This window comes from Hakea prostrata, chromosome 9 (genome assembly GCF_041222555.1).
Source record: "Hakea prostrata isolate BN-2017 chromosome 9, UWA_Hpros_2, whole genome shotgun sequence".
NCBI lineage: Eukaryota > Viridiplantae > Streptophyta > Magnoliopsida > Proteales > Proteaceae > Hakea > Hakea prostrata.
In genome coordinates this window covers 6496413-6511514 of record NC_142608.1, presented here as the reverse complement: position 1 = coordinate 6511514, position 15102 = coordinate 6496413, and the positions used below count along the sequence as shown (strand labels likewise).

The 15102-nt window shown below is 39.5% G+C and overlaps 1 protein-coding gene across 5 annotated transcripts; it reads left to right on the top strand.

The window, feature by feature from the left end:
- Positions 1-2160: 2160 nt before the first annotated feature.
- On the top strand, positions 2161-15013 carry LOC149004328 (SWAP (Suppressor-of-White-APricot)/surp RNA-binding domain-containing protein). Of its 5 annotated transcripts, none has more exons than XM_089167770.1 (5): positions 2161-2335; positions 7202-8268; positions 13016-13299; positions 13459-13518; positions 13630-15013. In XM_089167770.1, exons 2-5 carry the CDS (start codon positions 7223-7225, stop codon positions 14268-14270), a joined length of 2031 nt encoding a protein of 676 aa, XP_089023896.1. In that variant the 5' UTR covers positions 2161-2335; positions 7202-7222; the 3' UTR covers positions 14271-15013. The 5 variants fall into 5 exon arrangements, with proteins under 5 accessions (XP_089023896.1, XP_089023895.1, XP_089023897.1 ...); XM_089167769.1 differs by having other exon boundaries at positions 7202-7778; positions 7884-8268; positions 13459-15012; XM_089167771.1 differs by having other exon boundaries at positions 13016-13296; positions 13630-15012.
- Positions 15014-15102: the final 89 nt, after the last annotated feature.

Sequence of the window (15102 nt, the reverse complement as noted above, 5' to 3'; positions counted from 1 at the left end):
TTTTTCTTTCTATAGACGTGGGTTAAAGAAAATTTTTGAAAAAAAATCTTATTAGATATTCAAAATGTCATTCCTAATTAGAAATTAACTCTTCAATCTCTATTTATTCTCTCATATCTGTCAACTCTCATCTCTCCTCTTTTCTTCCTATGTATTTTCTTTGATTTCTTTCTTCCTATTTATTATTTTTTCTTTCTATAAGCTTGGTTAAAGAAAATTTGGGGGAAAAATCTTCTCCACAATTAAGTATTTTTTCTCTTTTTCAATTTATTTATTTTTTTGTTATTCTTTATTTGATTTTATATTCTTTGTTTCTTTATTTCTTTTGTAATTTTTATTATTTGATTTTATATTGTAAATAAGATACTAACTACTATTGGTTTGCATCTCTTACCTAAATTGGTTTGACTTTTTAGGGTTGAATTCATATGTATTATTTTTTTTTGTACTGACGCTTTAATTTACCTATATCGTGACAATATCATTATCAATAATTAATCTATTTTTGTTAAATATGTGTGGGCCCCACAAAATATATGTAGTCATATTCTTTAATATAATAAAATAATTTATAGGTGCTACCCCCAATGGGTCTTATAAGGGCCCACACAATATGTGTGGCAAAAAAACATTGGTGCTTTCCCAATCTAGACTTCGCTCTCCAATATTGAATCTTGGGTCCACCCATGATTACCCTTGAACACAGCTGATTCTTGAAACAAAAATACCCATAACATCATTCTAGTTCCTCCACTGTAGCTCTTGGCCATAGATCCACTTGGGATGATGGTTGTAGCATCGCAGCAGACTTGGCGACGAAGTCCGCCATAGGATTTGCCTCCCTAAAACAGTACCCTGGATTTTGCTTGCATGGAAATCTCGGAACTGGCTTCACCCCTATGTTGCTATCATACGCACTTTACGTCGATATGGAGCGTTGACAAAATGACCGTCCTACCCATGTTTGGTACCTAGGCACAACAGAGCCTGATTAAGTTGGATTTTTACAAACCCTAACCCAATGTTAGCACTATTTTACTCAATCCAAGCCCTCCTTAATCCTGACTCAAGATCTAAAAACCTCAACTCAAGTACATCCTTGTCCTACCCAACCTAGCATAGCCCAGCCCTGATTGATCTAGATCTAGCAAGTTTGTCCAAAGTTGGTCTTGATTGACCTTGTTTGGTTCTGATTAACCTTAGTTTTTATTAGGGCATAATAGATTCATTTTACCTTAAAGTTCTGTCCCATTCACCTTCCAATGTACTATGAGAAATCATCTTTACTTTCTACAATCCCTGAAACAATTCAAAATCTTTTATCCAAAACCCAAAAAAACTCCTCAAAACATAAAGTAATAAGTTTAATCAATGAGGCTTTTAGATAGAAGCAATAAGACGGATGAAGAACTCCGAGGGGTGGTTCAATTGGTATAAAGTTAACAATTCCAGGTAGAAGATTAGAGTTCAAATTCTATAGAGGCCAGTGGCGTACCCCCACCTATTATATAAAACCTTCATCCCCAATATATAAAATCCTCTATTACAAAGAATAAGACTAGAAAAGGTCTTGGATTTGAACCTCATCTAAGCTTAATGTGGGTTTGGCCCGTAGAATATAACCTTACATGATCACAAGCTTGGGGTGTTGTTTAGGTTCCCCTCTAGGGAGGATGTCTCCCAAAGAGTGCCGAGTGAATTTTGAGGAGATGCCATGTGTAAGATGTCCATTTGAAGGCTAAGATAAATATTTGATTTTAACGTGCCTTGTTCATGGATATGCAAAATGGAGAAGATGAAGACGAAGTCTGTGAAGACAGAAACAGGGTGGAGAAGACGAAGGCTGAAGAAGACGAGACAATAGATGATTTGGAAAGTAAAGAGAAACTTGAAAACTAAATCAGGATTTACAGTCGTATGGATTTTTGAGTTTGGGTAAAAGAAAGAGCTGTTTCTATCCTAGCTTTTAGATTGGAATTGGACACGTGGCATTCACTGGGGGCACTCTATGGGCAATGTTCGATTGTTCCCCATGGAGAGGATCCGGACCCGGATCCGGACCCGGACCCGTGGGCGCGGGCATTCGTTGTGCTGGCGCAGCGCCCGCGCGTCCATGCTTCGAATAAGCTTTGAACGAAGAGAACGTCCCGGGGGCTGGAATCATGTTGCACAGAGCAAAACCTTTGCGGGCAGTTCCATGTTTCCTGTTACCAGTTTCGAATCGCAAGTCGCAACGAGCTCTGGAGTGTGGAGTTGATGTTAAAATCTGAACCTGCGTTAAAGTATTTCAAAGCAGTTTACTACTTGGCTTTCAATATTCTCTGAGCTTCTGCAGGTACGCAATTTTAGGTTTTAAATTCATCATAATTTAAAAACCCCAAACCCTCTCGTTCCTTTTATTCAACGCTGTGGGGAGATATCGGTCTAGGAACACAATGAACCGCTGTGTGATGCAGGGAATTTCATCCTTTCCGTATTTGCAGAGTCGAAAACCCTGTTTTGGATTAGCTAATACGTATAAAGGTCGCTCTGAATATTTGCCTCTCATTATCTTGATTTCCAGATCCATTTGTTGTGAAAGTTGAGATTCATTGCCTTAGGTTAATCGACTGTAATGTAATCTCAGTATACTAACCAGAAAGACAATTTTTTCTTTCTTCATTTTTTCTGTTTTGGGTCGCTCTGTTACCCCCCAAATTTAGAATGCCACCTTGGTTTATCCAAAGATAAGCAAGTTGATGTTCTGAAAAAACCGAACTTCTGTACGAGGATTACACGTACATTTTATCTTCGTCTTCCTACCGTCGTGCACTCTTCACACTGTTCTGCCATCATTTTGTTCCATTTCATCTTCAATTCCAGTCGTATTCCTCCGGTGAAAAAAACCTAGCTTCATGCTCACTCCGGCAGTGTTGTACCACTTTGTGAAGGCTGGGTTCCATCCATGGCTGTTGTAAGGGCAACACATCAAACAGTTGTTAAGCAGTTGTGTAATCAATCAATAGTACTGGAATCCTTCCCATGGCTCTCTCGAAGCACTTATGATCATCGTGCTTGTATCACATACTTTTTCTTTTCATTTGATTTGGAAAATATTATTCCAACGCCAATCTATATCTTCCTCATCAGGAACTTTATGTGTAACCAAGAGGGGCTGAATAATATAGCAGTATCGTTGTTTGTCATTAACATGATAAGGCTCTGGATTACTTTCAGCCACCACATTGATTGTTCCTATTGGTGGTTCCTTTGGTTCAGAAGTTATGTTGTCCCTGTCAATGTAAGGCACCAATCTATTAGAGCACTGAGACCTCTTATGCCCTTGCCCTTTACACATGAAGTACTGAATGGCAGAAGGGTTTTGAAAACCACACGGGGATGGAGATCCGTGAGGGTGCCATTGTTGACCAAATGCCTGTGGTTTGTTGAAGAACCTCTCCTGAGAAGCATGGCTGATTGTAACCATTGATACCATTTTTTCAATATTTCCCCTCTGAAGGAACTTGTCTGCGGTTCTTCAACCAGTTTTCTCACCAGTTTGTTCTTAAGAACAAAAAAATGAAACATTTTGAGAAACACCTGCCACCTTTTATTCTGTTTTCCAAGAACAGAAGAACACGAGAACTGTTCTTCAAGACCATTGCCAAACACATCCTAACTTTACTGAGAACTAAAACTGATTTTTAGCTTTAAAAGTGGAAACTTAATGCGGAATTCAGAAACTAAGGAAATAAATATTTAGAAACTTCCAAAAGGGTCTCCAGTCTTCATAAGAGACCTTCTAGTGATTGGGTTTAGGGCCTAGTATCTTCTAAGGCCAAAAAAGGGCTGTGACACTGCTCACGTGAACAGTGTTTTGACCTCTTGGTGATCCTTCCAGAAGTACCAGCTTGATGGGTTTGATTTAGGCAAGTTCTGCTCATCTGAATCTGGTTCAGTGGACCTTTGTTCTTCTTTTATCCATGATCTGCATCAAAGAGCTGTTTCAGTGGAGGTGTTATCTTTCCTTTCTTTTCTGTCTTTTTCTTCTTCTTCTTTTCTTTTCTTTATTTATTTTTGTTTGGGGGGGGGGTGTTGTGCAGGGGGAGAGGGGTTAGAAAGTGAGGTAGAGCCAAATAAATTAACTAAAAAAGAAAAAAGAAAAAAAGTAGAAAGTTAGAGACACAGAAGGATGTGAAATATGGAAAATAGTGGATCTGTTGAAGGAAAGATAGATAGAAAGAGACAGGAAAAATTAGCAAGGTCAAAAATTGGAAGAGGAAGAGAGATTGGTTAAAAGCTATATGATAATCAACAAACCTAAGGAAATCAGTGGGAGGGATTGGGTTTTGGCGCAACAGGATCTTCCTAAAGAGAACTGTCAGTAGTGAAGTTCTAAAAGAAGAAGATGTGAGTTCAAGTTAAGGGTGTAAAATGGTACATTATCAGTCATTTGGTACGGTATTGGTACCTAAAACTGTAAACATACAGTACCATTTTTGCATCCACATTTACAATTTGATACCCTACTGGTACGAAAAAGTTTGGGGAAACAGTATGAATACAGTATTAAAAGGTATAGTACTGTTTCGGTATGTAAATGGTACAGAAACGGTATGGATATGGTGTGCTACAGTTTCGGTACAAAAATGGTATTATTCGATACGGTTCAATAAATATTGTTGGTATCACACCCAAAACGGGTACTATAATGTATCAAAATGGAAACCATTTGTTTGAAACGGTTTGGTATAGTATGGTTTATACAGTTGACGGTTTTGGTGCCAGATTGACACCCTTGGTTCAAGTAGGGAAATACAATAAGAAACAAATCTTAGAGGGCATGAGCAAAAGAGATGATGGGAAGAGAGAGAAAGATGTTAGAGATATGGCGTGCACGAGAGATGTTTGCGATGGAGTAATAAGAGAGAGGTATTAGAGATACGGCGCGAGAGAGAGAGAGAGAGATGTGTCTAAGATGGGGTAAAATAATATAAAATAGGAACTTGGAGCATGTGGAACAGGAATATTCATTGATTTATTTCTTTTGGAAAATCCAGTTCTAACCTTGAGCTCCTGCAATCACAATTTTAATGTGAATCATCGTCAATTTAATAAGATAACATCAAATAAAAATACAGATTAAGCATCTTAGTTACTCATGATCACAACCTGATTGTGAAGTTGTGAGTAAGTTACTTGAGGTGGCATGAACATGTGCAGTGGAGGCCTATGAATGCTCTAGTATGGAATGATTTGGTTTATATTTTAGGTGATAAAAAGTGGCTTGAGTAGGATAAAATAATTCTAGGAGTGAAGAAGCGCCTGATGCACTTGGTAGGTTGTGGTGTCTAAAAGTCCATTGCTACAAGGATGACTTTGGTTCAAGCCTTATAGATCACATTGCCACCAAAAAAAGAAAAAAAAAATGCCTCTTGGAGAAGTGAAAGTGAAGACATGCATAACAATAACGATATGACTTCGAATAGAGGTAAATGGAGCATACCAACCCATCTAGCCTATCAACTCCACCTAATTGGGATTAGGTTGAATTCCTTTAGGTTTCAGTTGTTATGAGCTTTGGATCATTAAGTATTGAATTCACATATCGGAAGTGGCTTGTGTTAGCCTTAACATACATGACTTTACATTTGCCTTATGCATTCTCTCGAAACGGAGGTTTTCTTAGGTTTTCAGAATGTGTGGAATGAAAAATTCTGTGAAATCATTAGTACCTCCAAGGTTTGCTTTCACTACGTTGACCACTGATTACCTGGTGAGGACTAAGGGGTGCTGAGGCCAAGGTTCAAGATCTCACTCTCGAGGGCAATCCTGCCCTTGAGAAAAATTGAGATCTCGAGCGAGATATGGTAAATCTCGAGGTCCCAACTTGAGTGATTTGAGGACCCATCTCGAGGGGTTTTAAGGGTTAGGTTGGGCTCAAAGTTGGTATCGAGCCTATTTTAGCCTTCTAGACACGTTGATGGCCTTAGATTTGTGAAAAAACCACCCTATGTTTGAGTTCTAACTCAGGAAACCAAAATGTTGCAAGAATGAATATGGAAGCTTATAAAACATGAAATATACAATCATTATGACATATAAATGTAAATCAAGTGAAAAGATGCATCAAACAACTTAAATTGTTCAGAATTCCATTCATACGAGTTTAATACAACATCATCATTCTTGACTCTTGAGAATACAGTAGTACAACCATCATAAGTTGATAAGTTTATAACAGAATCTGGTGAGAATCAGGCAAAAAATCGGGCCATTCACCCTTTGGAGTTCACTGTTGAGATAGGAGGCAGGAGGAGGTAGATAGAGTTGAGACGAAATTGGATCTTGTATCAACTCAATCGAGTCTCATAAAAAAGGCTTGGGTTGGAACAAGATCTTGGGTTGAACTGAGATCTCGGTTGACTTGGAGGACTTTTTTGGTATCGACATACATCTCGTCCCGCCAAAACAAAACAGCAAGATCTTGAGCGAGATCTCTGACCATGGCTGAGTCTGCATATTTACTATAGTTTTTTGCTTAACATGCTTTTTATTGCTCACAATAATGACATTGTTCTTTTTAGCTTCTCATCATTGTTTGTGGTGGAATGAGGTGGAGATTTGGTGAGGAAACATATATGATCATTAGAATAATTGTCCCTTCTGCTGTATTTTGTTGCCCATGGGCAGAAAGAAATTCAAGAATTTTCCACTATGGAGTCAGTACTAGAGTTGCAATTTGATGTCATTTTGGGTCTGTAAGGTTCCAGAGTCTTGGGTGGTGAATTTTTTTTTTCTTTTTGGGAGATAACTCTCTAAATAGGTGATTTTGTTAAAATTATATAGGATAAGAAGAAGAGGTTTTTTTTTGCAGTGTATAAAGGTGGTCCAGCTGTGGACCAACTCCAATTGTGAGGCATCATCTGCATCTCTTCTTAGGTTGCTCACTGCTTCTATCAATACAACTGTGTACCTCCTATGTTTGAGAGAAAAGTTAAAGAAAAAAAGTAAAGGGTTTAAGGGAGTTTAGCCCCTATTATAATCAAAACTTGGTAAATTGCAGTCCTAGTAATATACTTGGCTGTTCCTTTGGCATGCTGGAAATTATTATGCTATTCATTAGAAATTTATGTTGGCTTTATGCTTGTACTCCTTTGATATGTAAGTTTCTTCAGTCTATTAAAGAAGTTCTGCTTAACCACTAGTGTTTTTTTCTCAGTCATCCCATCTGCAAACTGTGATGGATCGGCAGGCTCATGACTATGCAGCGGCAGCAGCCATGGCATTTGCTCAACAACAGCAACAGCAAGCAGCCAACATCCAACAGCAGCAACCTTTTGGGTTTCATCCGCAGCACCAGCCATTTCCTCAGCAAATGCATGGTCTTCCTTTCATGCCTCAACATCCTTCTCTACAACAGTTTCCTTTCCATCGCCATATGCAACAGCAGCAACAGCAATTCCATCCTCATCCACCCCATCCTTCCCATCCACTCCATCTTCGACAGCCCCAGCAGCCACCAGCAGCCTTTCCACCTCATTTGGCCCCTCACCACATTCCTTCTCCATACCTCGGCCCATTTGACTCCTCTCCTCCTCCTCCTGTTGCTCCTCCATCTGACCCTGAGCTCCAGAAACGCATTGATAAACTTGTTGAGTATTCTGCCAAGAATGGCCCTGAATTTGAATCCATGATACGTGAGAAGCAGAAAGAAAATCCTGCTTATAGTTTCCTTTTTGGAGCTGAGGGGCATGATTACTACCGATACAAGCTTTGGCTTTCTACACGTTCCTCAGGTGCCCCTTTCAATCCTACTTATCCTCCTTCCTCTTTATCAATGATGCCTCCCAACCCCATGATGATTCCGTCTCCCCTAAACCCTTCTCCCTTGAATGCCCCAGCTTCTGGTGGTGTGGCTCCTGCTTCCTTGCTGGGCACTCCTCAACTGCACCAGCCACCTTTCCCTCCCTTTTATGACCACCACCAGCAGCAGCAACATTCTCAACATTTTATGGGCCAGACTCGACCAGATTATGACCCTTCAGCGAAGTCCTTCAAGGGTCTCTCTGGACCATTGCCTTCTGATGTAGGAACTGAGCTCACTAATGTTCTCATCAATCTCACTGGTACAAAAGAATCAATAAAGGGTGCTAAGATGTGGTTCATGCAAAGATCGCCATTTGCACCAGCTCTGGCAGAAGCTCTCAAAGAAAGGGTGCTCACTATTGATGATTCTGAGAGACAGTTGCATATTATATACCTTGCCAATGACATTCTTTTTGACAGGTGGACTTCTTTGATGCCTAATTGATCCTGAGCAAAATTTTGGTCTCTTTTAGGCTACATTTGTTTCACCCTAAAACATATTATTGGAAAATAATTATACTTATAAATTTTATCTATTTTCGGTCATTTGCCAACGATTATATTTATACATGATAAGGAAAGAAGGAAACCATGTGATGGGGGTTAAATCCTCCTTGGGAGACAATGAGCAAAATTTTGTTTCTCTTGGGCAATGTTGAGAGAAAAATCTTGAATTTTGAAATGTTGGAACTTCCTTCTCTCTTTCTCATTATTTTGTATATTTGCAATTAGTTAAAATATCCACCCTTTTCTAGGAGGGCAAGGATCCACTTAGCCAACCTTATTTAGTTGTTATAAGATTGAATTGTTGTTGTCGTTGCTGTTGTATATGCTCTCTTTTCTAATCCTTATTTGAGTTGATTCTCAACTATCCTGTGAAAAAATTTATGGTGAAATGGACACAGCCTGTATGAAGAATTTACTTGCTCATTTATGAATTAGTTCTACTTGCTGAGAAAAATAAGTTGGTTTCCATGTTTTGCAGATTTTGCTGCAATTTCCCTCTGTTCTTCAATAACATTTAAATTACTGTGTTTATCTTGGTCCCTTCGATCTATTGAATTTTCCTTTTTCCCCCTTTTCATTTTTTGTTAATATTTAGTGTAAAAGCATTGTTATTCACTTGTAATTGCTGATTCCCCCCCCCCCCCCAGTATGCATCATTAACAACTACCATAACCTTGACCCAACTAAACTGGGAGAATGAAAAAAAATTAGAAAAGTAAAAAAGAAAGTAGAGAAAGGAGTATAAATGAAAATAATTAAACCACAAAATGAAAGCACATCCCAGATAAAACATCTACATGTGACATCATAGATGCTTTATCTTTCTTCCTTTGCCAACTTATTTCCTGTGCATGTAATGTAACCATGGATCTAGCCACCTAGGGATAGGGTTTATGTTGAATTCCCTAGATTAGGTGGTTGCCCAGGAGATTCCAGCAATTGGAAGAGGGGTGGGGTTTCTAGGGTTTTAAAAGCAGTTCAAACCTGCTGAGTGACTTTCATATCTGAACCAATATGATGACTGAAGTTCAGATTCGTAAGTTGAAACAAACTCTAAGTTAGGGTTTCGGGAGAGTTAGGGCTTGCTGTAATGCTTGGACAGATCTTGAGAATACTTCTATTTTGTGTTTCAGAAGCTATCTCAGGAAATAGGGGCTGAAACTTGAGGGATTAGGGTTTTTTTTTTTCTGAAAATTTGAAAAATTCTGCAGATTTCCAAGGTTAAAGAAGACTTGCAGAAATTTTCAGACTAGGAAAATTAGGTGGAATAGGGCAATTGGCATAGGGGTTGTGTTCTAGGGTTAGGTGGGACCCTAGGAAAGGAGGAAAGGGGTGAAGAGGGGCTGGGGAGGTGGGTTTAATCAAGGGGTGATGCTGCTGCTTGCACAGAAACAGTGGAGGAAGGGCGTGGCCTACGGTTGCTAGGGGAAAGAGGCTGGAATTGCAGAACCAGAAGGGGAAGGGTGGGGGTACAATTGTGATGGGGTTAGGGGTGTTTTTAGGTTAGACTAGAGAGGGGAGGGGCTGTTATAGGTGGCTAGGTGCGTGAGGTTGGGGGGGGTTGGTAGAGAGGAGGCTTGCGTGGATGGGAATGGGGGCTGTGAGTTACTTGGAAAGGCTTGGAGACTTGAAGATGGCTGCTGGACTTGATGTTTGATGTTTCAAAACTTGATGGAACGCTTGCTTGAATGCTGGAATTATATCAGAAACAATCTCTAAGACAACCATTGTGTCCCCCTCAAAGGAACCCTGCCACACTCAAGCAATTAGACACAAAATTTTAATTCATCAAATCTCAAAATAACTTAAAATGAAGATGCTATTTATAGCCTAAATTAACAATCTCAGACTCAACTTAGGAGATCCTTGTTAGATAAGGATTCCATTACGCATCAAATTGGACTCTTCATAAAGAAACAACTCCTGACTAAATAAGATAGGGAATCCTATCCTACCTCGATTGTGACTCTTGACTTTTCAAACATACCTGCAGCTCTCAGTAAAAGACTCCAAACAGCTTCAAATTGGACTCAGACTGACTCAAATAAATTCTGAAATAAATCCTATTTCAGGAGTAAATTGAGGGGGCTAAAATGCCCAAAATACCCCTCCTGTAGGGTTTGGTTAGCTTAGGGTGGCTTCTTGGAGCCATCCTGGGGGCTCCATTTAGGGCTTCAGCCAAGGGGTTTTTTGTGTTCACATCAGCATGTCCTTCTGTAGGGATGTAAAATGTGAAAATCTAGTCTTGAATTGATCATTGCATGCTTATACATTATATTGGTACTAGTTTCTGCATTAAGTTTATCGTCAGCTGACGCTGGAGGATGGAAATTTTTTTCTTCATGGCTGCATTGCGTATGAAAGAATGCCGGGTTGTATCAACTTTGCAAGGTAAATGCTTGAGCATCAAGTGTAACGTCCATGAACCTGAGCTAGGTGTCCACCAGTCAAGTGATAGGGATCATACAAGGTCGACATATGCTGTTACACAAGCTTACTCAATGGCTGATACTTGTTTTTGTTTCTCTGCATGAGAGCTGATAGACCTGGTTGATGTGTCTAGTCAATATATCACTAGGTTTTGTTTTTGGTTCTCTGCACGAGAGCTGATAGATCTGGTTGATTTGTCTAGTCAATATATCACTAGGTCTCAGGTTACATAACTACACTATCAGGTTCTACTGTTTGTTGTACTAGTTATGTGGTATCCTCTGGTCAAACAACTGTTCTTTAGCACAACTGGTACGGATCAAATTGTCAAGAAACTATTTTCCAGGGATTCCTTTGGTTATGAAGAGGGTAAAATTTCCCATTAATTTATTGCGACATTTTGATTTCAGGAAGATATTCTATAGCTTTCCATGCATTTGGTGGAAGAGATGACCTTTTTCTTTTGGAATCTAAAGCTAAACCAATGTGATGCAATTAATCACATCTGTTACATATCCTACTTTATGTATGTATGATTTCTTACAAATTAGTAAATTAGATCTCCTAGAATCAGATACCAACTCCACTGTTTGCTGAATTTTCTAAACAAGGAATTACAAGTGGCTTCCTTGTACCCATTGCAACCTGGTTCTTGTCTTTGGCATCTCTCTTAACCTCCACAAAATAACTCATCTTGTGCTCTGAACAAATTGCTTTAAGACAGTTCAACTTAATTGTTGGAGTCTGCTCCCACAGAACTAGGCAAAATCCCAAGCTGTCAGCTGTAAAGGATTTTTTAAATATTCTGTACTCATTCTTACATGGTTCACTGACTTTGAATCAGCAATCAGCAGGTTGCAATGGGGCAACCTTACTGTTATTAAGGCCCATCCTCACCTAGTTAGTAGAATGGTTTACAAATTTTAAACTATGTGCATAATAAGAATAAGAGTTCTATTCTGTCAAGACTCTTATCCTATTGTTAACGACCAAGCAAATAACAAAATTATTCAATGAGAATTATCTCAAGCTAACTAATAAGTAAATCTTGTTTTCCTGCCTCATATCCATAATTAAGTCCAATTAAAATGTCGTACGAAAAATACCCATTGGACCAAAGGCCTACAACATAAACAACCCAACCTAGGAGTAAGTTTTCCCTAAAATAAGCCTAATTCTGTGTTTATCTGCTTCACATGGTGAGTAGTCTGTTAAACTGTCCAATGCTTGAACCCCTAATGTTAAAATATCCCAAAGTCCTCATAGGGCGGAGACTCATGCAGCCACTGTATCTCCTGAAATTGCTGAACCTGTCAGGGGATCGCTAAAGTCTGAAGGATGGAGTGCCACTGGATGATGAGTGAAGAGGCTTCTCATCCTACCAAATTCAGTCAAGTACTTAGGTTCAATTGAGAAAAACTATTGCTTAGGTTCAAATGAGAAAAACTATTGCTTGTTCAAGATTCTTGACGTATTTATGTCAACTATTATGGTCAGTATCTCAAACTTTAAGGTGTCTTTGTTTGTGGATTTGAGAGCCCAGAACAAGGTCCTGGTTTCCTTAGTTGCTAAAGACTATCTATTGACTTCCAGTTCTCAATCTGATTTTTGTTGGTGATCCCACAACTCAGTTTCCCTGCCAGAAGCAAGCATATACCCCTGCTTGCCAATGCTTTTTTAACTCGAAATGCAAAAAGTTCCCCGTCTTCCTGGTTGTGCATTTCCGCTGTTGGTTATTTGATGAAACAATTTTATTTGCAGATCTCATTCTACTTAACCTTTAAAGCAGGAAATTGTATTCTTTGACTGTTTATTTAGCAATGTGTTTATTAGCATAGGTTCTATAATCACATATTCTTCCAATTTAACTTTACATCAAGCTTCAATCCTCGAACGTTTGCTATTATTTTCTCCAGTTCTGCTTCCTACGCCCCTTCTGTGTTAACCACAGAGGTCCATTAAAGTTGAGCAAGACCTCTGGTTTAGTTCCTGAATGGTTACAGTACCCAAAGGTAGTAACTGGAATGCTTTTAAGGTTATTGTTTGGAGATTAGGATGTTAGATTTTATTACTTTTCTGCCACTTCATTCTAATTTTATGGCACTGGAAGGCATTCATGGGCTTTGTGATGTGACAAGAGTACCATCCTCACTGCATTTACTTGAATACTCTGTGATGCTGACAAGTGTTATCTGCAATTTCAATGACCTTAACCCTTAATAATTTTCAGCTTGCAGCGGCGGATTAATCCTACTGACCTTGATAACGAGGCCCTTGCCTTCAAACCTGTTCTGGGGACAATGCTTGCAAGGGTTTATCACAATCCTCACAACAAAGAGGCAAATCAGTCTCGGCTGCAGAAAATTTTGCAGTTCTGGGCCTCAAAAGAAGTTTATGACCGTGAGACTATTTTTGTCCTTGAGAGTGAGATGATGAATGGGCCACCAAGTGGTTCATTTTCTGGACATGCAAAGGAGTCTTCTGCTTCTGCAGACCCCTCAAGCAACATTGGTAGTTAATCTCTCTTTCTTCTCTTTCTGTTTTCCTTCCGCCTTCAAATGGCAGCACACACACATGCAAGTACATAAAGCTATGTGATGCTACTGCTTTTTTAATTCTTTAATGCCTTCTTTTAATCCTGCAAATATATAATTGTTCTGTTTTTTCCTGCAGGATTGCCACATCAACCACCAGCCCAGAATCTTTCCCAATGGCAATCCGACAAGCAAAAAGGTTCTGATCAGGAACAAGCAGATAAACAAGCTTCTACAATAACCACACCATCATCCATGCCAATTTCTCAATTTGCTCCATCTGCTAACCAGCAATATCTTTCAAGTGCAGGTCCAGCTGGCATTTACCCACCAGTCACTGCCACTCCTTTTGGGGGCTCTATGCCAATATCTACCCCTCTTCAACCAGTAAATCAACCTGCTGTCCCAAATATGTTGCCAACTTCAGCAGCTAGTGTCGGAGATAAGCTACCACCTTATCCTCTCTTTCCTCCCGGCCTTATTCCTGGAATGGTGAAGAAGATGCAGATTGGAAGTGGGGTGCCTTACTCCCCCATGAGTCCTTTGGACATCCCTACTGTGATCCCTCCATCCACTGTACCTCCTTCAGATACTTTGGAGAGAGTTTCAAGGTTTTTCAAAGAGATTGGAGAGGTAAACCCATCTGAAGGGCCTATGAAACCGTCCGACTCAAATGATAACGAGGATGAGTATGAAATGGAGCCTCCTGTTCGGAAGGGAGGGGCTTGCATACCTCCTCCCCCAAATCTTCAGGTGGACCCTGAGACAGGGACATTTGCTGATGGGAGTGTGGAACGGAAACCAGGATCCAGTGGCTCTGGACGGTTGGGGCTTGGAGCTTCAGCTAATCCAAATGAGGTGAGTCAGTACGATGATGTTTATACTTCATACAGAAAACAGAGAAGCACCAGTTATCATTCCTCCATGAGTGCCAGATCTGGAACAAGGTGATCCCCAGATATCGCTGTCCTCTTGGACCAGTGTCATCTTGCTTTCGGGTTCGGTGTAATAGTAAAAGGAATCAGTTTTCTTCTACAATCTTGTGGGTTGTGTTTTTGCGGACAAGTTGTGATTAGTGATGGTGACTAGGACAATGATCGGACCAAGAGTGATGGTGAGAGAGCAGGCTTGATGAGATGACAGGACATGTGAGGGTAATGTATTACAGTTGCTTGGACTGTGGAGATGGTTTGATGCAATTCCTTGGAACTGCATCAATGCATACATTCTCGTCTTTTACTAATGCGCTTATCTCTCCTTCCCCATTCTCTCACCTCTCCATCTTTTTATTTTTTGTTTTGGCATCACAAGTTAGACTCTGCATAAGGTAGTACTTAATTTGAATGGTCAAAATAGTAGTCAATGCCTCAATGGAGATCTTTTCACTCTTACCAAAAAAAAAATCTTTTCACATAGATGAGTTCCAGATTTTATAGATTTAGAGTTATATCACAATGGTAATTACAGAATAACATTAGAATAATAGTGACAAAGTTGTACTTCAATGTAGGAGTAGAACTATAAATCGGAACTGAGATAGACTAAACTAGAGATTATTCAAAAGAAATAAGAAAGATACCCTAAAAATTTGAGATCAAGAGGGCAGATCACGTTAGTAATCAAAATAGAAGATTAGTAACTAGATAGGCTTCTGATTAGATGGAGAAATGAGGAAATTATGTTGATAAGAGGAGAGAGCAATCAGGACAAAAGAATAACGGCTTCAGACCGCAAGATTGATCAATTGAATCATACACCAACCCAACCTAACTTTGTCAAAGAA

Coding starts and splice junctions, on each gene's coding strand:
- LOC149004328 (XM_089167767.1), top strand. CDS start 7,223: ATGGATCGGCAGGCTCATGACTATGCAGCGGCAGCAGCCATGGCATTT. Junction 8,269..13,015: donor AATGACATTCTTTTTGACAG/GTGGACTTCTTT, acceptor AATAATTTTCAG/CTTGCAGCGGCGGATTAATC. Junction 13,300..13,458: donor CCCCTCAAGCAACATTGGTA/GTTAATCTCTCT, acceptor TTTTTCCTGCAG/GATTGCCACATCAACCACCA.